Source organism: Chaetodon trifascialis, chromosome 17 (assembly GCF_039877785.1).
Source record: "Chaetodon trifascialis isolate fChaTrf1 chromosome 17, fChaTrf1.hap1, whole genome shotgun sequence".
NCBI lineage: Eukaryota > Metazoa > Chordata > Actinopteri > Chaetodontiformes > Chaetodontidae > Chaetodon > Chaetodon trifascialis.
In genome coordinates, this window is record NC_092072.1 from 10,454,714 (window position 1) to 10,480,141 (window position 25,428).

At 40.6% G+C, this 25,428-nt stretch overlaps 2 protein-coding genes across 10 annotated transcripts in view; both read right to left on the reverse strand.

Moving 5' to 3' along the window:
- Positions 1 to 13,285, reverse strand: part of LOC139345495 (ras/Rap GTPase-activating protein SynGAP-like) — a 43,460-nt gene extending 30,175 nt beyond the window's left edge. For 2 of the 9 annotated variants that reach the window (XM_070984102.1, XM_070984104.1), the window contains exons 1-2: positions 12,979 to 13,182; positions 8,994 to 9,097 (exon numbers count right to left, since the gene is read on the reverse strand). In XM_070984102.1, coding sequence (XP_070840203.1) covers positions 8,994 to 9,097; positions 12,979 to 13,034 — 160 coding nt within the window. In that variant the 5' untranslated portion in view covers positions 13,035 to 13,182. Of the gene's footprint in view, positions 1 to 8,993; positions 9,098 to 12,041 lie in introns of all 9 variants that reach the window. The other 7 variants (XM_070984107.1, XM_070984106.1, XM_070984103.1 and 4 more) reach the window with 7 other exon arrangements.
- Positions 13,286 to 19,664: 6,379 nt separating this feature from the next.
- Positions 19,665 to 25,253, reverse strand: vps72a (vacuolar protein sorting 72 homolog a). Its single transcript, XM_070984716.1, has 6 exons — positions 24,841 to 25,253; positions 22,406 to 22,558; positions 21,789 to 21,909; positions 21,487 to 21,663; positions 20,869 to 21,013; positions 19,665 to 20,664 (listed from the first exon to the last, which is right to left on the reverse strand). The coding sequence occupies exons 1-6, from the start codon at positions 24,955 to 24,957 to the stop codon at positions 20,274 to 20,276; spliced, it is 1,104 nt and encodes a 367-aa protein (XP_070840817.1). The 5' UTR covers positions 24,958 to 25,253; the 3' UTR covers positions 19,665 to 20,273.
- Positions 25,254 to 25,428: the final 175 nt, after the last annotated feature.

The following is a 25,428-nucleotide window of genomic DNA, read 5'->3' on the forward strand; positions in this document are numbered from 1 at the left end:
CTATGAGAAAAGAGTGCAGACATTAATTAAATCACTAGTGATCAAATGCAGGTGTTCAATTTCCTAAATGGATCATTCTTATTAACATACATTTAGATTTCCTTTTTTCCTTCCTGAATCATTGTGCATTATGAAAGACCAGGATGACTTTTGGATTCTATCAAAATGCTGTGAATATTGAGATTTTGATGATAAACTGCCCAAACATCAGTGAGTCAGACTAATTGGCTGCTGGGTTGTGGCCATTTAAATTTATCATGGTGCTGTAGGGCTGTTGCTGAGTAAATTTCCATCAAATTTTATAAGATTGCTCAGAGTTTATCTGTGTTTGTGCTAATCTAAATTAGGTAGCAATTACACAATGTGTGCAATGATTATGACAGTTTATTGCCAAATAGGCCTCATGTGCTTTTGCAGCCAAAATGGTATCAAATCAGGAAACACTTGAACAACTTTTTGAGCTCATCCAAACACATTCTATGCCAATAGGGGTAAAATATGTAAGAGTGTTAAAAAAATGTGTCAAGGCAGAAATGAGTTGTGGCATATATGGATAAACTGTTAAGTAACAGCTGCACAAGCAGCAGAGCTTATTGAGTTTGACTGGCAGTTAACAGTGTTGGCTTACAAAGTGCTCTGACAATCCTATGAGATTTTAAAACGACATGAGGCCATGAACAATATTACAGATTTGATGATGTAATCACAAAATGTCCTTAGAAATAGGTCACAAAAGGAATAAAATACAGCACAACACTATATGATTACTTCGCCAAGGGCAACAGATGAGTGGATTAAGTAATTATAATATTTAACATTCATATAATAATTTTGACTGCTATTCTTTTTCTAGCAAGTTATTCAACCAATGTTTCCCGATGTTATTGCATCATTATCACTAAAAAGTAGAATATGTTGGAGGTCCTTCATGAGGTCCAAGTCCACTGTTCAAGGGACATTTTATTACATTTTTACATCATCTTATTCATAGCTTGTGTAATTACCTTGCAGTCATTGTCATTACCTGCTGTGGTCACATGCAGAAGGGGAAATAGCTTTCAGAAAAGTACAACAAACACGTAATAATAACAAACAAGCCATCAGCACGTCAGGAATGCAGACCAGTAGGTGTAAGTGAAGCTCAGCAACGAGGACAGACATCTACAGCCTCCAAAAAAAAAACACAAGGAACAACACTGTGACAGTCTGAAACACACTTAAGACGCTATTCATCGCACTTCCATTGGAGAACTTTTTGTTAGCAATGCCAGTGGGAAATGACGCAAAACCTGGTGTGAGAATATACTGGGCCCCTATATCGTGGAAGGAAGAAACACGCTCTAATGAGTCATCTTGAACCCTAATGTCTTCGTTGGACTTGTGCAAACTCTGGAACATGGTGGTGGATCTATAAAAGTGTGGACGGATGTCTGTGGGGAACCACATCTGACGCTTTTTCTACATGTGTTGGCTCAGAGAGATGAGTCCAATGCACAGGAGCAGAATACTTGAGGCATAACTCCAAAATCTTTATCCCTCCATACACACAACAGGAACACAAGGGGTTTTATAAACAGCACAAAGAAGGTTAATACACCCCATGACACTCCATCATGATTTTTAAAAAGACTTTATATATCCCTCTTTCCATCCACATGAAAAATTGTCATATTTCCTAGCCTGGTTCTAGTACTGTGAATTGCTGCCCTCATGTAAGATTTGTCCAAATAGGTCTGGTATTGTTTGTATTGATGGCTATTTCCCACTGTTATAGGAACACATTTACCAGTCAAAAGCTTAAAAGGCGGATAAATAATGGAGACATCTTCCTATATCGCTTGAGCTATGCAGCTACATTCATGAAAAATAATGACCAAAATGTGGAAGAGCTGGAACGTTAGCTGCTTTTGGCAACTGTTACTACAGCTTCTACGTACCTCACTTTCTAGAATCGGGCAAAAAATAACAAAATAACCATCTGATAACATGAACATCATGTCAGGGTGAATGAAAGGCTATCAGGCTCCCAATTTCCGACTAAACTATGTTGCATTATTTTCATTACATTGTGCATTTATTATCATTACTCATAGAACATTTGCACAGTTTACTATTATTATTATTATTATTATTATTATTATTATTATTATTATTATTATTAGTCTTAGTAGTCTTAGTAGTAGTAGTAGTAGTAGTAGTATGTTATTTTTATAATAGTTTGTAGCTGAAGTTTTATCTATCTCTCTTTCTAACTGTGTGTTGACCAACTTGTGCTCCAACAAAGCAATTTCCCTGCAGGGAAGTGTTTCTGAATTTGAATCCAAGCACTGCTCAGCATTGAACATGTAAACCGTGGCCCTTTCTTGAAGCCAAAGACAATTTCGTAGCCTAAAACAAACACATTCTATCTTGTTGTCTTACACTGTTCAGATTTAATGCATTTTTTCCAGAAGATTGTATAATCAAAATCACACATCATACATTTGATCCTTTGAAGTGTGGAACAAAATGTCACTGATTCATCCATAGGTTGGTCTTGTAAAGCTAAAATCCTGATTATGTCTCATGTTCATATTCATTCTGTTCCTATTTTTGCCTGTGATTGATGTGTGGGATTTTTTTCCCCCATCCATTAACCAAAGGAGCTTCCTTTTCCCTTTGCAACAGGGAATCAAGACTCTCTGTCATCCTATGATTTCCTCGCTCCCGAAGCCCGTAAATAGGCTACTCTCCAGGTTCTATTCTGAATCCCAGCTAATTGTTTGGTATCCATGGAAACAACTCCAAGGGCTTCTACTTGAACTGTAGAAGATACTGGCACACAACTGCACAGTTAAGATGATGAAAAAGACTAAGTTGCATGCTGCAAAACACTTTCTAGTGCCACACGTGTGAGTGAACTGATCAGACCTATTGGCTGCCCACGGGGGGAACCTTCCTCGGCTGAAGGAAATATTTCTTTTTGTGTCTCATGAGGGCCTGAATCATGACACCTCTCACAGGCAGACTACAGCAAATTGATTGATCGACCCTGCAGAGTGATATTTAGAATATTTCCCATTTTCAACATCACTGACACTAAAACAGTCACCTGCAACATGCAATGCTCTAAGTAAACGTGACATATTAAAACACATGGATGTGTTCACATGGGCTATTCTGAATGTAAATTGCTGTCAGGATGGAGTGTGTGGGTGGCAACAGCCTCTAGCTAACTGTGATACAGAGGGAGAGAAAGACAGAAAGAGGAAGACTGTGAGTGGGTAGAGGAGAAACATTCTCAACCTTTCGTATATATCTCTCTATTAATACACATTTGGGAAGTTTGTTTTTTTATTTAAATAAAATGAATTCAGTCATAACCTTTTTTTACCAGGATGTACTTTTTTTGTTCTAGATACAAGTTAGATGCAGTGTAAGGACACAGCGTGCCATCTCTCAAACTAAGTGATAACAGAGCTTTATCAAATGCAAACGGTTAAATTCTTTATTAATAGCAATGAAATCTCACAGCAGCTATTCTTTTACCAAAAGATACTTAATGAAATCCTAACTTTTTATTCAAACTATGGTACACAATTATCAAACAATCATTACCGCAAGTACAACTAGGGATGCACCAATCTGATTGGCCAGACTGGTATCAACACCAATACTGCCATAATTAGGCAGATTGGATAACAGCGCCATATTGAATACAATTACAGTTTTAGCACCGAAGCTATCCCTGAAATCATGTTAGCTTACATAACAACACTTCACAAGCACTGCTAACAGCCCTAGGCCCGCCCACTTCTACGACTGGCCCGTCCATTTATTGTCTTCACTTTCATGTTTAATTTTTAAAATTCACATGTAAATATTAATAATACACTAAAACATACTGGTCAGCTTCCACCGCATGATATCAGTCAGTTCTATTTTAGCAGACTACCAGCTGATAACTGTCACGGGAAAGCAAACAGTATTTGTTTTATGTTACTTCCTGTTAGCATAAATGAAAAAAGAAGTAGATAAAACACTAAGACAGTTAGTATGTACTGTATTATACACACTGCATAAAACAAATATGCAATACAGATTTGGAAGACAGTCTAAATTAACATGCTGATGTTTAGCAGATTTAATATTTTAGTTTAGCATGCTGCTAATTAGCACTAAAGCCAATGTACAGCTGAAGATGATGGGAATGTAATGAGCTTTGCAGGTATTTGGTCATGATCCAAATGATGATGGCACCACATGAAAAGTTATGGAATAGCCAAAGTTTTACCACTCATCCTGAGACAGACATTAATGTCGGTCCAAATTTCATACCAATCCATCCAATGGATATTTCACTCAGAACCACAAATGTCAATCTCAAAATGGTGCTAGAGGTAAAGTCAGAGGACTCCAAAGTCATTAGGATTCATCCTCTGTGGACCATAAGTGTCCATCCATATCATAGTTGTGGAGACATTTCAGTCTGGATCAAAGTGGAGGACCAGTGCTAGCACAGCTAAAATGATGGACATGACTTCTATGCAGAGAGGTAAACAGATTTTACATTTGAGGGAAACAAGACCAGTGAAATCAGATCTGCACTGGCAGTTGAGATGTCCGAAGTCTGACTGCATACTTCAACACAGCCCTAAATCGTGCCTGTTTGTTGGCTTGCAGATCCACTTTATCAAAAAGAAAGGCTCAAGATTCAATGTGAACACGCTTTCACACATATTACAAAAACTGCTAACAGCCACACACAGTTTCGTTTGTTCAGAAAGTTATTTTAAAGTTTAACTGTGTCTTCTCAAGTGATGCCTGTGTCGTGTGGAGGACATAGCACTGCATTGCCCAAATTCCCACAGAGAATACTGCTGGGACAGTACGTACTGTAGATGGTCATATATAGTACAGTGACTTTGCAAGCTGTGGCTGAATATTAATATAATGCAGAGAATCACTACACTTATATTCTGTAATGTAATTAGACAGTTTAAATCAAGCCACCACATGTGTAAGTTCTTGGTGGGACATAAAAGTAGGAATGTTTTCAACAGCACAGTTTTAAATGAAGAATTATGCCAACATTGATGCTTTTACTGATGCCACTTTGGATCCCAAAGAGAAACCAGCTATACTGAGAAATAAAAGCATCTATGATCATTTGCATTTCACTCATGATGGGGATCTGCATCATCTATGCTACTTTTCAAGGCTCTCTCAGTCAGATTCACTTTGTTTAATGTCACATATTTGAGGCCTCTTCGGTGTTATGAGGCCTACAAGCTTTACATCACACGTTTCAGTCAATGAGGGCGGGAGATGAGCCTCCTGAGAAAATTGAGTGAGCTTGAGTTTATGTTGACTGTCCACAATGGAGTCCAGTTTGTCTTGGAGTGACAGTGTTTCCAGTAACAGATCACTCATTTACACTCTCTCTCTCTCTCTCACTCACACACACACACACACACACACACACACACACACACACACACACACACACACACACACACACACACACACACACACACACACACACACACACACACACACACACACACACACACACACACACACACACACACACACACACACGCCTCATTATGTCTGGTCTGGAGCATCTGACAACAAGGAGCCTCTGGTGACTCACAGACAGGCCAAGTGGGGCAGATGTCGCATTTATGTCATATGGAAGTATCCGTAATTGCCACATTCCAACTAGTAAATACTGTTCATGACAGCAGCCAACTGGTGATTATGGCTGGAAATTCGCTATTTTAGCGACAGCTCCAATATGTCCTTATTAACTGAATCCTAATTTAATGCTTGTGAACCTGTGCACTACTTACCTCACTGTAGAAAGTTGAACAGTGGAGAAAACATTATAAAATTAATACAAGTTAATTATATTTGGACCAATAACTGACATCCACGTAAGTATCGCAGCACAGTTTCTGCAACCAATAACACAATGGTACAGAACAGTTTGTTTATGTTATGTGTGCATGTAAAAAGAAATGATTACTGGTACATCATTACTGGTCTGCTGGACTGTGTTGATCAAATATTGATTTCTGCCACTGGGGCTATAACCACTACTATATGCAATATTTCAATACTTTTATTATTTCAGTCAGTGCTAAATTGTCTGTGGACAACACTGGTGTGACATCACCACAACAGGTTCAATCTACACAAATTATATTGTCTTTTTTCTTTTGATTTTATGTCCCCTGGTTTTGATGCGTCCTCACACATTTCTTCTGCCTGTCAATAAAATAGAGGTGAAATTGATTTTGTTTGTGGTTCTTAAAAAGTAACTTAAAATTAAATGCACTTTAATGTCTTGATTTAGTTAATAATATGTGGAGTTATTCTATCATACCATCGATTGATCCTGGTGTTGGACTTTACTGTTTCTTGTACTTGCAGTTCTTCCAGGAAACAATCGAGTAATTCTGTCCTCTCGACACCAAAAAAAGACCCCAAAGTACAAAGCAACTGTTATCACTGCACGCTGGATTTGTTATAGAGGGGGTGTATTCGAGCTAAAGAGGGTGTTAAGTTGCTCTTTAAATCATCAAAAACTTGGATAGAAAGCACAATGGGCAAGAGAGAAAATGTTTTAATTTGGGTGAACTGACTCTTAAAGTCAGAGCTTCTCAAAGCATCAAGACCAACAATCAATCCAGACCCAGCCCATACCTCAATGTATGAATAGACTATAATATGTTATGAAGTGTAATATTCGAGGAGCTGCAGTTGTCTGCACTTCCACATTGGACTCATTTTCGAGGAGGTTGTGGCTTGATTAACACATTAATGTTAAACCAGAGAATTTGCTATCAGCTCCTGAACTGCAGATACAGAACATGTCTCATTTTCTCTAGCACACAATTTCTAAAACTAGTGTAAATGTAGTTATAAATAGGTCTGTGTCAGGAATAAATATGGACTGTCTGAGCCTTGTCTGTGTTGGTTTCGTGCTGAGCCAAATCAGATCAGAGATGTGCTGTTAAATAATTGATTAAATGTTGTTTTGTTATCGCAAATCGTTCCAGAAAATCAAAATCGGACCTTCGAGTAATAGTTTTGAGAGCACATGAGCCAACTAAAGCTTGTTTAAGAAAATAAATGTCCAACTACCAACTACCTGGTTCAAAGACGGTTTATCTGCCATCATGAATTCATCACAGCAGCACCACTGTTGAAAAGCCACAGACGTTGCAAACGCGTGCGTAAAGTTCGGGCCATTCATTAACAGTGAGCTGTCCAAACAATCAGCCTGCAGGACTGACAAGCAAAACCTCGCTGGATCAACCTTGTGGCTCTTTGACAAGCCGGCAGCATCGCCCCGGGAGGCTTGACATGGTTTAAGCGTGAGCAGTGATTTACAAAATGCAGAATGACACTGGAGATGCCAAGCACACAGACACACACACTGCCAGCATTTAGAGAATCAGCTGCTTGATGGAATAAACTCACGTCTTGCAATGCTTTTAAATGCAAGGTGAATCAACCCCTTTTGAGTGTGGACGCAAATTCGGAGGAGTTTTACTCAAACTCGCTCCATTATGAGCTGAACATAAACACTCCAATGATGCTTAAATAGGAAAAAAAACTTGGGTTCATGCTAAGAAAAGTTCAGCCAAAAGAGGGACAAGTGACACTTCTGACTGTGTTCAGAGTCACTCGGTGCTATGTTTAGAAACAGCACTGTAATCAGGTAAATGTAAAATGCACAGAAGAGGCAGAGCTGCAGGATTTGAAAGCAGAGGTGGGAGGAGGGGTTGAGGAAGCAGGGGCAGTGTGGGCGTGAGGGAGCCACGGGAAAGAACCTGAGATTGGCTTTGAAACTGACATATTTTTGGAGGAGCAGAAAGAAAGTGACTTCCTACATTCTGCAATGTAACCAAGATTCCTTAAGGCCAAGAGAAGGGGAGGTTTAAAACGTGAACACCTTTCAAGCGGAGGACAGCATGAGAACAGTCGCCTAAATAAACAATCTGAAGTTGCTCTCCATCACGTGTGATTTCCAGCACTCCCGTCTCTCTCCTGCCTGTCCCTCTGCCTGTGTGTGTGTGTGTGAGCAAGCCAAGGGGAGTGTGGCCTAGTTACCATAGGAACATGTTCGCAGCCTGTGCACTGCTCTCCGTCAAACTACCTTCATTTTTACTAATATATCTGGAAGCATTATTGTGTGCTGTGCTTGTAAATGAGCAGGTCGAAATTAAACAGCTGGAAATTGTGAAAAAGAAATCAGAGATCAAGCATCAATTTGAAGCTCTTAACACTGACTGCTCTGATACACCTCTGTATTATCTCACCACACATAACAGTTCACAATAAGGTGATCCTCCACTAAGATTTCCCCTATAATATCTACCACCTTATTGTTTGTTTCACCCTAACACTTCAGAACGTGACTCTGCAGGTCTTAGTGTTTGAAATGAAACAACAGCTTTGCACGCTGTGCTAACTAACAGAAAATAATTTCTCTTCCTGTCCCTGGAGGGAGCAGAAATGGCTGCTTTCATCTGGGGAAGTAAAGAGAGCATAGAGTAGGAAGACTCGGAGTGTATCAAAGCCGGAGTAAAAAGGCAAATGGCGCTATCAAACCTTGAGGATGTCAAAATAAAACTCTGGGAGTGTGACAAAGCAGGGCTCAGGGGGTGAGTGATGCTCCGGTGGAGGATTGAGCGCTGAAAAATCCTCAATATATTGAGGTACTTTTGTAAAGCTTCACAGTGCTGAAAAGGACTGGAATGCCATGGCAGAGGAAAGAGAGCAGATTGGCACAGCTGAGGCTGGAGTGCATGTTAAACCCTCTATTATATTGGCAACAGTGGTGTCGATGGATTTAACGGCGGATTGAAGGGGAACATATAAAAACATATATAACAGAGAAATCTTATTGGACCACGACAGACTGGAGAAGAGGCTGCGAGAGCACAGTTGACAGAAGCAGAAAAATAGACTTCCACCAGTGTGGGGCTAAACTGACTCACTTGGGGTTAAAACTCCAGGTCCACCACAGCAAACCTCCGCTTGACCAACCAACCCAAACTGACTCTGATGCGGCAGCCACGTCTTTGAAGATGTGTCCATGCAGCTATATGGCACAGACACAAGTAAAGTTGTTGATTTTTTTTTTTTTTTTACGACTGAGGGACCAAACATTACCTACAACAGCAATGTGCAACACAAGAAAAATAAACATCCTTGTACATGGAAATAAAAAAAAATAAAAGAAAAGTAACATTGATATTGACATATATGACTAAAGATGAAAACAGAAGTATGATTTTGGCTCACAGGTCAAACATGGAGAAATGTAACTTGTAGCTACAGTTAGGGTTTGGAATAAGGAATAGAGATGCAACTTAGAAATAAGTTAAAAAATATTTAGATATCGTGCAGCAGGTGTAATATTTCTTAATGTTAACGGCTGGAGGAGTCTTTGAGGATTCTGGAAAAACAGCAGTAAGTGTTGTTGAATGACCCTCTGGGTTTTCTTCAGGATTATCAGCGATGTTTAGCTGTAACTCGTCTGTGTATTTTTACCCCAAAAGCAGAAGTGGTTTAGCTTTAATTTCACTCACTTGGGAGAAAACTGAAAAACTGCAGGCTACAGTAAATTATGTGTTTGTATTAGGAGCAACATTCAACTTACCATAGCTGCCCTTTATAGCCTAAATGTCACAACGCTGCTTAACCACAAGCTGTTATTATGATTAATTGATAAGCACACCCATGTTTCCTATTCCTCATTCTCTGGTTGGAATTTCAGGAAGAAAGGTAAGGAAATAAAACAGGCAGTAAACAGAAAACATTCAAGACATTTGATGATTGAGCTTATTCATCTTAAAGGGAGCCTGTCCCGTCATGACATCCACCTTCCTTTAAAAACGTGGGTCACAGCTGTATGAGATGCCAGCGAGTTAGGATGCCCACTTCAATGAGAAATCTGAGGGCTAGTGTGGGAACAGATTAAGAGGAGGAGGGTACGAGGAGAGGTTTGTTAGGTCGTTCTGCAAGAGAGACAGATGAGTATGATGAGGTAGAACATTGTTAGACTGCGTGAAGTGAGAACAGAGGCTCAGGATGGAGAAGAATTACCAGAGGGGTAAAAATATCTTGTGTTTTCCCTGTTGGGCCACTGATAAAAAATGAGCATGGCAAAGAAATTCATGACCTGAGGCAGAGGAAAACAATTTAAGAAGATTGCAGGACAGGAGTTCCTGCTTTTCTTTTTTCTTTTTGTTCGAGAACATTCAAGCAAACTTTCAAAGCCTTTCTGTCGTTGGCAGCGAGAGAAAGCCCCCTCCACGCGTTGTACTGAAGATGGCTGAAGAGCAGAATCATGACGGAAACTTGGTGTTGGAGTAGAATCAGCTCTTTGCTGGCTGTCAGGCTCCCGGCTGACTACTGCAGCAGAGTGGCAAGGAGTCCAGATTGTCAACAGTTCAAGAAGAGCCAAAAAGATTATTAGACGTCCACGACGCTCGCCTCCCTACTTCAGCTAAGCTAAAGCAATTCCATGATGAGATGTACGAGATGGCTCATATCTTTATAGGCATTTCACATGGAGGAGGCCGAGGAAATCCTGCAAAAGGCAATGAGTCAGAGTGAACTTATCGTGTTCTATCAAGTGTGCGGCCTCAGACTTTTCATTAACTGAAGCCCCTCTCTCTCCACTGCATTATGGGTTTTTTTGTTAAGATGAGGAACTGTCTGCAAGAGCCTGCAGTGCAATATAAGATAGTGGCCTCCAATCATACCTGTGCTACATTACAGAGTGCCCAAACATCAAGCATCCTCTGTTTTTGCCAGCTGAGCTGTCACAGCACAGAAATCCACACAAGCGCATCTTGGTTTTCCAACTATTCATCCAAAATACACAGACGGACCCCTAGTCCAGTGAAAGTGGGACACTTCTTGGCAAATACAAAATGTACTCACACCGATTCTGTTTCAGCAAGCGGAATTAAAGAATGAGCTCTTAATATCTACTTTGCATATCCCAGCTGTCAGAACTCCACCCCTGCAGTCTGTGCAGGTGTTCAATGTGCAACACCCACAGATATCTAATTAGCAAACTACAGGTGTCAGTGAAATCAGTGCAGAATGGCAAGCAAGTCTGGCCAACTCGACAGAAGCTGAGTGCCAATCAAGCAGGTCCTTACACTGACTTCACCTTATGGGGGCTTTGCAGGGACCTGATGTGAAATTCTCTTGAAAATAAATCATGAGTAAACAATGCTCGTCTCAGTGTGGGGCACAAGAGTCACATTTAGTGCCATGATATTAGAATATATGATATCAATTGTCATGTGCACAAACCCATCTTGAACATGGGATAAAATAAACTATTGTGACGCTTCAATAAAGCAGTTTTATGCCAATTAGCAGTCATTTCATGCAAAATATGCAGTCAAAAATACAAGTTTAAATGCAGATATATGGCACTAGAAAGAGAAATGCATTTGTACAATTTCTGGACAAAAATATAAACTTACTGGCACAAAATGCCAGGCGCTGTGTAAATTCAGCATGTGATACTTAAGGCGCCATAATAGAACATAATGATTGAGTATAATCAGAATGTGGATCCAACAGTGGGATTTGCTTTTGAGCCTAATTCCCTGAACAGCCTACACCTTTTTAGAACACATGAAAGCTGTGTTTCCTATGCACCAGGCATTCAAATCAAACCATTTGGCAAATCTTAAATGATCTACTTGTGTGCTGATGTCCCACTTTCACTGAATTCACCAGTGTGTCGTCAGTGGTCACTGGGCCTGCAATGCATCATCTTAAAAACACTGAACCTGGACACCTGAGTGAGGCTGGCGAGTTTCAGTCGTATTAACTGCTGCCACAGACCCTGCTGCCTGTGCTGTTGAATAATCAGGCTCGAAGGTGGACGACCAGCTTTAACATCTCAATTAGTGAGCTATCTGTCACCAACACTGTGAGATGGGGTAGATATTTAACACACTGCAAATTTTGGAGCATGTCACTTCACTCTGTGCCCACACATGTGCAACACTTACCCTAAAACTCAGGACTTCCTGGTGACGAAATCTTGACAGCTTAGTTACATCTGTGGATGCGGACTGAATCCGGTGGGCTTCCAGGGCACTTGTGAGGGTGCTGAGGTTCCAGGTTTTCTTGCTTTTTGGGACAAAGGTAGAATCAGTTTGTGCAGACCTGAGAGACGGTTTCCAAATAAAAGGCCAGTGTCGTCCTCTTTGACAGACAGTTGTATTTTAATCATTAGGGCCAAATTGTTGTGTTCAACGTCGGCAGCTCCTCCTGTTCTCACCTATGCTGCAAGTCTGTCCATGCATGCCTTACAGGTGTGAAGGCTTCGGAGGAAAGCTGAAGCTGGCTATCACAGGGGTCCCGTCACCTTCAGCTCAGTCCATCACTGAAGCCAAAGCTCGCCTAACAGCAGTGGCTCTGTTGTGCAGCTCAGCAGCTCTCCTCTGCTTCTGCTCCCTCTCTTCTTCCTCTGCTCCCTGTCCTCCAACTCTAAAGCAATCCAGGAACTGAGATGTGATCCCAATGCAGCTTCCTCGGTAATAAAGACAATCTCTTCTGAGGACGGTTTTTGTCATCTTAATTGTTTGTTCTGGGCACATGTGACTTCAAATAGCCCCTGCGTCGCTTTATTATCTGGGAATAATATGAACTCCTGTCAGCGCGTTTGGTGTAACGATCCACGGAGCCAATTAGTTCATCATTTGTCACTTCTATTCATATTTAAAACACTCTACAGAGATGACCGACACAACACGGATTCTGTATGGTTACAACTGCTGCACGCTGCACATTAATCATACCGATTACTGATATTAAAATGGGGATAATTATCAAGGTGATGATGCCTGTGGGCTAAGCCAACTCTGAGCAGCACACAAACCTACTGCACACTGCGCGCACTACAACCACAAAAGCATAGAAATAAACATCCCAAAAGGTATTTACAGGCGATATCCCGGAGATGTGCAGCAGCATCTGTGCAATATCTGCTTCGTGCACATTTTTTGCCGTGCTCCTCGCTTCTAGCTCGGCTGATCTGATCTTGGAAAGCGTCTGTGGTTCACCCAGCGCGGCATAGCGACGTCCCCATAATCCAGGAATTCAGAGCGAAGGAGGGGAGGGATCCGGTGCCAAATTGACGCTGTGTCCTTTGCGCTCTTGCAGTCCGTCACACCTAAATTTGATTTAACGGCAGTGCGTGAAGAAGGTGCTCGGTAAACGGAGAAGTCTCTCCCATGAGGGCGGAGATAGTGCGTAAGATAGACAGAAACAGAAACAACGCCTCCAAAGGCAGGCGAGTCCGCCCCGCGCTGTACCATCTCTGGAGTTTGTAACATCCGAAAATAACACGAAACGATGACGGCCGGCCGCCCACTGCGCCGAATAATTACGATGGAAATGGTGTTAGGGAGCATCACAAAGTTCATTTAAGTCGCTTCTTGAATATGTGGAGCGGGCAGAGGCTGTCGTTTTAAAGTAAGGACGCTCCACTTTTCATAAGGCTCAAGTTTGCAGACCTGAAAAATGGCCATGAACTTATTTTTAGCCGACATCAAGTGGGGAAGTGATGCTTTTTATAGTTCTGGGAACAAGATAATGATTCATGTAAACAACGTTTTAATGCGCTGCTGCAAGGTGTACTGGAAACGAAGGGGACAACACTCATTCTGTGTCAGCTGGTCAGTGGCACTACAGATTTCTGGTAACAAGATCCCCAGGGGCCCCCAGAAGCCCCAGATTCACTGAGGAGAAATTGGTTGGTAGGAACATACATGTAACTTTGTTTTGGACTATATGCACTACTAAAACAGTGGTCAGCCGTACTGCACTTGCATGATGCATATTCCTAAGTTAATTTGTAATATTTATGCGTAACAATAATGCCCCTAGAAGACGAATCCAGCTGCAGAAACATATTAAAGTACAGGTTCATATTTTCTCACTGGCCAAAGTGAATGATCCATATCTAAGCAACAGAGGCAGAGATAAAAAAAAAAACAACAACAACAAAAAAACCATTTAAGTTAGAAGATAATCCACCAGGACTGTGTGTTCGCATGTACTTGATTGGCCAACGCGGCACCTTGTCAGATGACACTGCAGCAAAGAGCCAGGTTCAACCTTTTTGAAGGACGATCCTAAAATGTTTTGCTGCAGCGTCCTGCATTAGCACTCCCACTGCACCTTCGCACTCACAAATGCATGAGGGGGCTGTGTGTTTTCATGCTGGGCTAAAGCTGCGGCTTTAGTGCCTCGCAGGCATCAAGGTCCAAAGACAATGGGTCCTACATTTCCCATAATGCAGCTGAAAAGCATTCCATTCCTAAACACCTGTTTTTAAAACTCCATATCAGTTTATAATGCAGGTTTTCTGTTCCAAAACAGCAGTTTACAAGACCAAATTGAGATAACCCCAATGACATCACTATGACATCATCAGGGTTAGTTTCTCAAACTTTGTCAAGCTCCCACCAGATTCACAGGTGACATTATGCTATTGTAGCTCCATGCTCCCCATGGCAGGTAGAAACGCTTTAGAGGCGGCTGAAGCGAACACCAGGGTTCAGCAGTCTCAGCCAATTAAAGCCAAAGTTACAATCTTTAGGATGAACTTCGCTTTGTGTTTGGACAGTGTCCCCTTGCTGAGATGTAGTGGACGTACTGTAGCACAAAAAGACAATTTTGTGCTAAAAAGACTTCAGAAGATTTGACAAACTCAGACCGTTGAACCCTCATATAGAACATGTTCACAGAGCGGCCATTCTCCTCTCAGGATGGGAGCTCAAATGCTGTACTGCTGCGTTCAGGGTTGCCAGTCGCATTAACGCACAGAATCTGACAAACCAACTTCTGATTGATTAGAAAGTGAAAAAACAATGGACAGCTAAAATCTGGAGACATTTGGCCATATTTCAAGGTATCCAGACAGCAGACGTGTGGAGGCACCGGCAATTGTTCTGCCTCAAAGCATGTTTATTTTGATATCGGCCACGTAAACATGTTACGTAAATGTGTATTTCTAATTGTTAAATCCTGAGTGTGTCATAGATCATTTCGTGGGCACATATATAAAGACGGTATTACATAAATCCCAGATAAAGAAGGGATCCTCTGTCACTATATAGCAAACATGAGGCTGGTGGTACATTGTGGAGAGAAAAATTGTTAGGAAACTGAGACGTGGGTAATGATAACCTTTTTCCTAAATGGTAATAATCCTCTGAATGAATCATTTAGGGTTGAAGCTGTTCAAAATACACAAGGAGGACAAACCCACTGCATTAAAGCATCGTCGTGCCTAAAGACGGACATGGCTTTTGTTCTCATGTTATTCTTTTATCTTCCTGATATAAACTGGAGTTTGTTCAGGTTTTACTACGGCCATCTTACTGGGATTCAAAGTGTAATCCATCTACACAAAGAGAGAGAGACAAAGAGCAAAGTATAAGATTTTATAGAACTAGATAGGCTGAAGCAAACATCAGTGATTTTACTGAGTGTCAAAAATGAACTTGAGACACTGGATGGCACATGCAGTCTTCATGAATACACACAAAAAACACAAACTGGAAATGACACATTGCCACTCTTGTCACTCTCAACCCTCGCTCGCATGCACACAAACACATGCCCATACACACACAGAAACACACATCTCCATGGAAACTGATAAAAGAATAGCAGGTCTGTAAAAAAAAGAAGCGATTGACAAAGCACGAGCGAGAAACTGGATGGTCAGCAAGAAACAAATTTATAGAAAAAAAGACAAATCCAGGAGGATTTGGGGGATCTAAGCAGAACAAAATAGGCCGTCAGTCGTAAAATATGAAGAAAATGATGTATTAACGTTGCTATAATGTCAAAAATAAACGTGGAGAATGATACTCATGTAAACCTTTTGAATCCGCAAAGAGCAGAGTCTTACATGCTCTCAACCCAATTTAACTTTCTGTCAGTTTGATGCTGTTTTGGGGCTTCACGACAGGCTCTGCACATAACGCGACTGTGCAGCTCGAACTGGAAAACAGCTCGACGCAAATCCGCCAGAATGCAAAGAAGGAGCAGAGAGATTCGAGCGAATGAGGAGGACTGAAAGTTACGCGGATGCTGCAGATAGCAGAACAGAGAGGGTGGGCAACAGAAGAGGGGAGAGGACAAGGGAAGGAGTACAGCACAGAGTACAGCACAGTACACCACCTACACTCGTCTCCATGGCAACTACCACACGAGAACGAGCGATAATGCAGTTCCCTCTCTTCCTGTTCTGAAAACTGTTCAATTGGTACCATATGCACTGTGCAGTATGTGGGAGACAAAGCTTTCAGTATTCTGTTGTTGCAGATGATATGAGGAATGCAACGCTTGTAAAAACACGACCAACTAAAGATTTTGACCGCATACGTTGCATCCGTCTATCCACCAGAGACGCTGGCTCTGCCCGACACTGAATCCATCATCATCGCTTTAAGGGATAACTTGTTATTTTTGAATTAATTTTTTTTTTTCTTTGCCAAAGCAAGTGGCACACTGTGTGGGCAGCAGTAGCTTTCAAAGAACAAGTACTGAGGTTGATGGAATTGAAAAGTCATGATAAAATAAAAGCCTTTTTTCTCAATCTGCCTCCTGCTGCTTCGGCTGTTGGTGTGAATGTAAAGTGACACCATGACAACTCAAAACCTTTATATGTGGTTATGTGCAGCGTGTTCTTTGAAAATCTGCATCCTCAAGAAGTGAAGATAGCTGTGTGCTGAATGCAGTCTGACTTTGGGCATTAATGCGGAAGAATGTGACAATGTATTGTTGACATTGCACAAAGTGTGCATGGGATGTGCTGAATGATGCATCTAAACCAATAAAAAGGAGAGGTGAGAATATTCTGAGACAATGTGTCTTTGCTACACCCACCACTCCTTTTTTTAGCCATCCTTCCACAGGCCTTTCATCCTATTCTGGACCCGTTTCTCCAAAGGACTTGTTTAATTGCCAAATCAGCACATTATTCTGCCGTAAGCATAGCTAATACTTGTTTATTCTGCGACCAGAAAAATGAATCTGTTTGCAGTTTTTTGTTCACATCAGTCAGAGGGGATCTTCTTTGTCTGGTCTTGGGGCGTTCGATGCTGATTTGTTAGGCAGACTGTCGTGAATAACACAATACAATCAGTCTGTCGCTGTCAACTCAGCACATGACAAATGAAGGGCAAGTAAGATCAGTCGGACGGCCCACCAGGAAAACTTCCAGATGGCTGATCCGCCTCTGCTCTTCCCTTCAGCAGCATAGTTTGTCATGTCTGAGACCACAGAGTCGATTTGATCTTTAATTACGGCATCATTTGAGCAGCCTGGTTTATTGCAGGAACTTTGGCCTCACCATCAAAGGTACAGTCCTCAAGTTAAATGTGACATTTTGGTCTTTATGATAACCGAAAATCAGCTTTCATGTCTGTGACTTCCAGTTGCAAAATGGATTGTTAGCTTAGTTGGTAGCACTATTTACCTACAGCTGTGCAACATGGCAGCATTTTAAAAGGTCCTAATTGATGCAAGTGCTGGTTAAAGACATCCAACACAAGGTTTAAGCAATTTGAAAGATGAGTTTGGCCCAGAGTCATGGAAGACATAACTCTTACTAAGGCTGCAAGATTGATCGATTGTTCTCCAAATATCTCGTTTTGTACGCAATCAAACTGAAAACATGGAATGGTATAAAATCCAAGTCGGAACAAGGGAATATTTGTTTTTTTTTCATGAAAAAGATTTCTACAATTAACATATTATTATGCACATTATTTTTCTGGCAATCCACTGCTTGTTTAATCGACCAACTATTTCAGCTTTACGCAAATTTTTTTCTCAATCGGTTTACTCAGTGAAAGCAAGAGATGGCGGAAACATGCCAAATCATTGCAATTTACCAAAAAACAGTTTAACATCTTCAATTTGCTTGTTTTTCGTTTTTAAGAAACTGAAACTGTAGAAACAATAGATGAGCAAAATAATGCTATGGTTCTACTTTAAGTTGTAAAAAAGGGAAAAAAAGGTCCATATTTTTCATAAACCAGCAAAAGAGCCAGAGTTTACAGAGCATTTGAAGCGAGAACATAAGCAAAGGTCAGGAATCAGGGATGTGGTCTCAACATGAGCTGAAAAAGCATATTCGCTTGTTTTAATCAAAGACCAGCTGACAGGTAAAGAACTCACTGAAGCTTGAGCGTTTCTGCATCAGTGGCCCAGTTATTTATGACACAGAACAAAGACGTGGTTGACTGCTCTGCTCAACATCATCGGGACATAACAGGAACAGCAGGAAAAAATCCGCTTGAGTGAAACACGATCCTCTTGGCAGCAATGTATAAACAGAATTTTGGGAGCTTTCATGCAAAGGTAAAATTTCTGCCTGAACCATCTGCTGAGGGCTAAACTGACACGAGGGCAGACTCAGCAGGATTTGAACCTGAAACTCCAGAGGGATCCAAGGTCGACTTCACCAGTCAGCCATGACGCCGTCATCTTCATCCATCGTGTTCCCGGCTGAAGCGTGAAAGTCAAAGATGCCGTAATGCAGCTGAGAAATAAACTCTTGCTTACAAGACACAGAATGTGAAAATGCATCCGTTGTATTTCAAAGCACGAATTTTTACCCCTGGAAATTAAACGTGTGGTTAAACATTTACAGTATTTTTGTTCCCGGTGGGCTTTTATGTAACGGAGGCTGGTCGAGATGGCCAAAAGCTACAGGACGCTGTGCTGGGGAGTGATTTGTGTTCAGTGTGTGAGGGGTCAGAGGTGTTGAGGCTAGTCAAGCACTCAGTGGCGTTCAGGATGACTCTGTTGTTCTGTTATTGTGCCCTGTGGGAATAAATATAGAAAACCTCATTTAAGGTCCTTGAGGGATCAACACAGCAGCATTGTACGCTGTGACACCCAAGACAGAAGGTCAAACAATTTTCTGTTATTAACCATGAACAGAAACAACATCTTTTCTAACAGCTTCACGACCAGCTCAAACATATTCAAAATGCTTGCAAATCGGCTGTCTGGCTTCATTACATTCTGTAATGTGGTTTATGTGGCTCAGATGTCTTGTTCCTCCGTCTTGTTGAGAAGTAGTTTGTGGAAATCTGAATTTGAATCTGAATATCGGACTATACAATATATATATATAAAAATTGGGGCATTAAAAGTGAAAGAAAGACATGTTTTCTGACAATAACAGACTGAATTCTGTCATATTTTTATGCTTATTGTTCTGTTGGAATTTAATTGAGGAATAACAGGGAGGAATTACAGCTTTGAATGCTTCAATTAAAACTGGCGATGACTTGCCAGATACAGGCAGTAAATTAAACCCCTGCACCTAAAGCTGATTTCATGTGATTAAACTAGTTTGGCTACCCAGTTTTTGTAGATTCAGGGTGGATCTGAAGTTGTGAAGGGCATTACAGATGAAATCAATTTTAATATGATGATGATGGGATGATACAGGCTGTAATTCATGACTACAGATTAAAACAATAAACAGATGGTCATGTTTTCAGTGTGCTGTTCCACAGGAGGCCTTTCAGTGTAGCTGTTGTTTCAGTGTTTCATGTTTGTGAAATGTGGCATAAACCAGAGTTCATAAAAAGAGGAAATGTGAATTATTCCAAGACTGAAATATTTATTTTTGTTGAGAAATATGTACATTTGTAGAAAGCAAATATCTTGACAATAAAAAAGGCATTTACAAAAAAAAGCTGCCAATGTTCAGACGGAGATCTACAGCCTGCAGTTTTCCATCCGCTCAACCTGTATTTGTGTATTTGTCAGAGTATTAATGTACAAAATGAGTTTCTGTACATGACACATTACACGTAAGGCTTTATTTGCAGTTTAAGGGAATGCACCAGCTGACTTGTTTGTAATGTTATTTTTGCTGAGTTCTTTTAAGTTTTTGTTATCCAATCAAATGTAGCACTGAAAATATTTGTCTGTGCTTTTAATTGATTCAATAACTGTAATGTATTAATCTCAGTGACTGCCAAACTTTTAGCTTTTACATCAAATTTCTGGTGCCAATGATACTTTGTGTGGATCAGACTAGACGTAGTCATTTGTTTGAAGAAATGGTATTTACCCCGTTGTGGTGGCCAACAGCTGCTTCTGGTTTTTACTCATGTCACTCACGAGTCACTTTCAGTGAACGAACACATTTAATAATGAACCAAAGACATATTTCCTACATTCTTTTTGAGACTAATCTATGTTCCCACAGCACTTTGCTTGACAAGCATTTTCTGGCGGGCACCCTTCGCTGCAGAGGAGTCAAGTCCCGTCACCCCTCCCGAAGTGTTTGGAAATCCGTGCGCAGCCACGTATTTACGGTACGCTTCTCGGATGATGCGGAAGGCTCGTGTGTTAGCATAAGGTATGTCAGTGACTGGGTCTCTGTACAGTGCGGCCTTGTGGGTGACAGGACAAACCTCCTGGACGGGAAGCTGAGGACTTGACTGGGCGCTGTGTGGAAAGGCCGCCTCGAAAGCTTCGTCGTCACTGAATGTTATGTAAGTACGGGAGCACAGGCCTCCGGCAGGCTGCTGGGAGGGCGTGGTGGGATTTTGTGGCGCAGTCTGAGGGACGTCCTGATCCAACCTTTGGGAAATAGGGAATATGACAAAACTGACTATTTTCATAAAAACATACTATATGCTGTTGTTCTATGTAAGGTCTCCTCATCTATGTGTCTTTTTATGTTAACTTTGGCTTTGGTCAAACTGTTGCCAAATGACATAGAAGTCAGTTAAAGCAAATGTTTCAGGATTCTGTCTGACAAATAACATTTTAAAACATACGTACCCTTCCACATCTACGTTTTCTTCTTTTAGGACAGAGTGAGAGACCAGTGGCATCAGGACTGAATGGTAACGGATGGTTGGTCCTTCAAATCGCCGCTTCTTGTGGACTTGTTTCTTCTTGTCTGCCTCCAGGCGTTCATAGTTCTCTAGATACAGAAAGTAAAATGAATAGGGGAATCCATGTATCAACTGTACTGTTATTAAGAGAAACAACCTGAGACAATACATTGGTAAATTCATATTAATGACGATCAGTAGTAAAATGAATCATCATACAATATTTACTATGTGTCTCTTTGCCAAACAGATGGGCCACATTGATTCACATTGAAGCGAGTGACATCTGGTTCAGGACAAAATCAACTAAATTTCTACCTATACTGTAAATACCCCAAACAAACCATTTGTGTCTCATAGAGTCATGATGTCTTCTGATGGACTGACACTTCCACAGCTGCTGGAGAGGTTATGGACTTAGCACAGCAGCAAAGTACAAGAGGCCTAATGTCTGTTAGGAGGAGATACTGCCGTACTTCTCTTTTCTGCCTGTGCAATGATACATGACATTCGACAACAGAACATTTTTGAAGCAAAACTCTCTTGGCCGACATGTTCTTACCTAAAGATCGAATGTTGATCTCAGCTGTTATTTTGGCCTCGGCCAGCAGTTCTTCCTGGGTAAGAGGCCGGTCACGATGAGCGCCTCTCCGTCTCCGAGGGGCATCCTGACGTTCTTGCAAGCGCAGGTTGGTCTTTCTGGTATGTTCACTGGTCGACTGTCGCACAGACTTCCGAGCTTAAGAATGATTAAAGCATACAGCTCAAAACACCCTAACGTATTCATATGTTAAAGTGTGTTAAACAATTTAAGAGAAGCGTTTTTGGTTCATTTATGGGGAGGTAGGTTTATAGAAATCTTACTCTCGCCAAAATCTTGGAATTCTTGTGGAATTCTCCTTTTGAGCTCCACTTTAGCTTTCTCAGTCTTCTTCTGTTCCTCAGAGGGTCTTTTGGGTTTGGGTTTTGCCACCTTTATAGGTTCCTTGGATTAAACAAAGACAAAAAGTCTACTAACAGCAAATCTATTTCATGTGTGTATGAGGAATGGGCAAAATAAGCACACTCTTTTCTCAATGAAAATTAGAAATGCCTGCTTGTGACCACACAGTAACAAATTGTAATTCCACAGCCACAGATAAAAGCAAACAATTATGCTTTCTGCTCCTGTTGAGAGGATGGCTTTAGGCAACCAACAGCTTCAGTGCAGCTACAGAGCAGGAACAGTAAAAAAACAGCTTATTTATGAAAGTAAACTACATTTTATATGTTGTGCACATAGACTTAGGAAAATACTTCACAGGATAATGCAAGGACAAAAACTAGGTGGCAGTTGAATGCCAGTAAATTTGGTTTTAGAGAGAAAATTGACAGTTTCCTGTGCATTTTGTGAACCTGTCACCAAATTACTACGTCACAAGATCACATCATTATTGCTGCGTTGTCATTTAAAAAGATCTCCCAGGCATGACTGTCGCTACCTTATATGCTTTTGTGACAACCCGACTTTTCCTCCGAGGTGCATCCTCCTCCTGGTCGCTGTCTGGCTCGTCACCCTCATCGATGTCAAAGTCGCTGTCCACCTCATCCTCTGTGTCTGAATGTTCTCCATGATACTCATCATCTCCTGATTCCTGAAAGGAAACAAAAGGGCATCATTTAGCCAACAATTTATCAAAAACAATGAAATAGATACTGTGATAATGCAACAACCCTCAGAATACATCCTGGAGTTAATTTGGTAATCCAAATTTCCTCTGCGGTTTTCTATATGTACTTTGATAATACTTTGATCAAATTTATACAGGTGACTTATCCTATCATCATTATCTAATCAAATTAAATATCTAAATAAACAATGATTATCAAATTAAGATAATCAGACTCGTATAGGCAGGATAGTGCAGCCAAGTTAAAATCTCTGAAATTCTTCTTAAACTATGAGATTTATTGAGGGAGCATCACTCCAGCACAACAAGAAGGTTTATTTTTAATTCAGGTACTCACTCTCACTCACTCACTGCCAGATCTGTAACACAAACACATACAGAGAGGCAGCTCTCTCTGAGTGTTTGTTGACACCAAGCAAATCCCAGGGTGATACAGCAATCGGGCTCACAGAGTGAATTTACAAGGGGGAGACAAAATAATACCAACACCTTATGTACAAGAACATAAACTCTCTTGGAACCTCATCATATTCACAAACAAAAAAGTGGGTCATTATTAGCTAAATGGCTAAAAGAGTCCCAGAAATCTGCATTTTGACATGAGTTTTCTAAGATGTATGACATAACTATCAGAGTTCTAATGAAGAAAAATAATGTGTTAAAATCTGCTGAATATAAAATCTCAAATACTAAATGCATAGATAAGAAAAACCCTGAAAAGGTATTTCATTGTAACATGAAAACATATGCAAACACAAACTGTGGTGACAAAGACCCACATCAGGCACAAGTCGAAAATACTGAACAGACACTATAAGTCAGACTTGCCTGCACAGGCATGGTCACACTGTTTTATCAAACTGCCAGGAGAGACGCCTTCAGCATCACAGGATTTGTTTGTGATTTTTTTTTTATTTAATCGCACTTCTTTTGTCAACCTCCGCTGAGACTAACATCAGAACTGTCAGAGCAGCTGCAACAAAATCCCCCAGCACAAGTGGACCCTTGAGCCAGCAGCTGTTTGAAGAAAATTAGCTTGACTCTAAATTGAGGATACAAATCAGCATCTGAAAATGTAAGCCTTAAATTAAACTGGTGCAATATTAGATAACAGCGTGCAATGTTCTGACACACAATATAGCTTGAAGCTTTTATAGTCTTTCTTCTCTCCTTGGATCTGAAGTAGGAAAGGCTGGCATTCAAATCCAGCCTTCACAAATTTGTCAACTGTTAATCGGACCGGGCAAGGACATTCTGGAGTTTTGGTCACAGTTTCGGACATTGACATGGTGGTTTTGATGTTCAAAAGGTGTTGGATTACCAGGAATGATGGCATGTAAACAGTAAAATTGACATATCTATCATACCTTAATGCATCATCATCACCCACTCACTTACCAGTCTATTAGGTACATATGCAATAAATCATACCTTTACAAAGACATAATGTTAAAAAGTCTGAAACTGTTTTGGGGAGGCATTGATTCAACTTCATAGTTGAATCAGCAGCATTGTTATGTGTGCTACTGTTGGATTATATTGTGTTATACTGAGCTGATTCTAGTATTAATGAGACAGCTTAGTTTCAAGAAAATTGAGTACTTTAAAATGATTTCTAAACAATGCTTGAAACATGTCAACCTGTTAAGTCAATAATGTTTCTTTTAAGAGTAATACCATGCAGGCAGTTGGTGCATTGTTTCCAATACTGATACAATTTGAACCATTTTAGTTGCAGGGTAATATTATGATGATGAATTGTTTAAACACTAAATAATAGGGCTTTTTGGTTGCCTGTCAGATTAGGACTGGTCATGCTAATTAAATAATCAATAAATCAAATAGGTCCCTTAGGAAAATGAAAAAAAACAACAACTCAGAAATATGTTTAAGGTGTGAGACAGTCCTGTAGGTACCATGCAGGTTATATTATGCTGAATAAATACTTGTCCTGTGAGACTTTTTTTGTAGCCTCTGATAACCTGTGATGGACCATTATTAAAGGTAAATGTTACGCCTGTCACTTATCAATGACAAATACGTATGAAAATAGTCAGGAAACGTTACTTATTTATAGTCCGTTTACAACGATGCCTAATATTATTGAATTTAGCAGTGTACTCCTTTCGGGCAATGATGAAAATAAATTAATTACGTTGATTTCAAACAGCTAATGAAGAGACCAACTGCTAGCTGGGGGCTAATGCTAACTTCTTAGCCAACTTTCTCTCAGTTTGGTTACTCACGTCGTTGAAGCCTCCATAAGTGGTCTTGTAGAATTCATCCTCTTCTTCAGCATCCAATAATTTTGACATGCGATTACCCGCAGTCTTTCTAGGTTCGCGGCCAACTACCAGACTCATTGCAGCAATTCCTACACAATACTAACAAGCTAACGTTTGGGTATTTAGCTAGCTAATGTTGTGCTAACTTAACCGTCATAGGCTGTTTCGGGAGACTTTTTTCTGTCGTTGTTGCTCTCTGCGCTAATTAAATAATAAGTTCTTACCCATGTTTATTTAAGTTATGAATACGCTTTAAATTCACGCTAATATGATAAAAAGTGTTCCTTTCTAGTAACACAAGCTGAGTACAGAGCTAACCGCTAACACCAACCGTTGCCCTCTTGTAGCTCACCACCACATCCGGAGCACTTGATGTATTTCCGGGCTACCGTACGAAGCTGTGTTCAAAATAAATTGCTCTTAACTCAAGACTTGTGTAGTTTGACTTGACATATAGTTTTATTCATTCATGTCTTAACTCATGTCCTAACATTGCGCTGGTAAATTTAAAAGGCGGCCGGTCCGTCAGTGTTTGTAATTGACAGATAC

Coding starts and splice junctions, on each gene's coding strand:
- vps72a (XM_070984716.1), bottom strand. CDS start 24,957: ATGAGTCTGGTAGTTGGCCGCGAACCTAGAAAGACTGCGGGTAATCGC. Junction 22,559..24,840: donor CTTATGGAGGCTTCAACGAC/GTGAGTAACCAA, acceptor GTTTCCTTTCAG/GAATCAGGAGATGATGAGTA. Junction 21,014..21,486: donor GATCAACATTCGATCTTTAG/GTAAGAACATGT, acceptor TTCTGTATCTAG/AGAACTATGAACGCCTGGAG.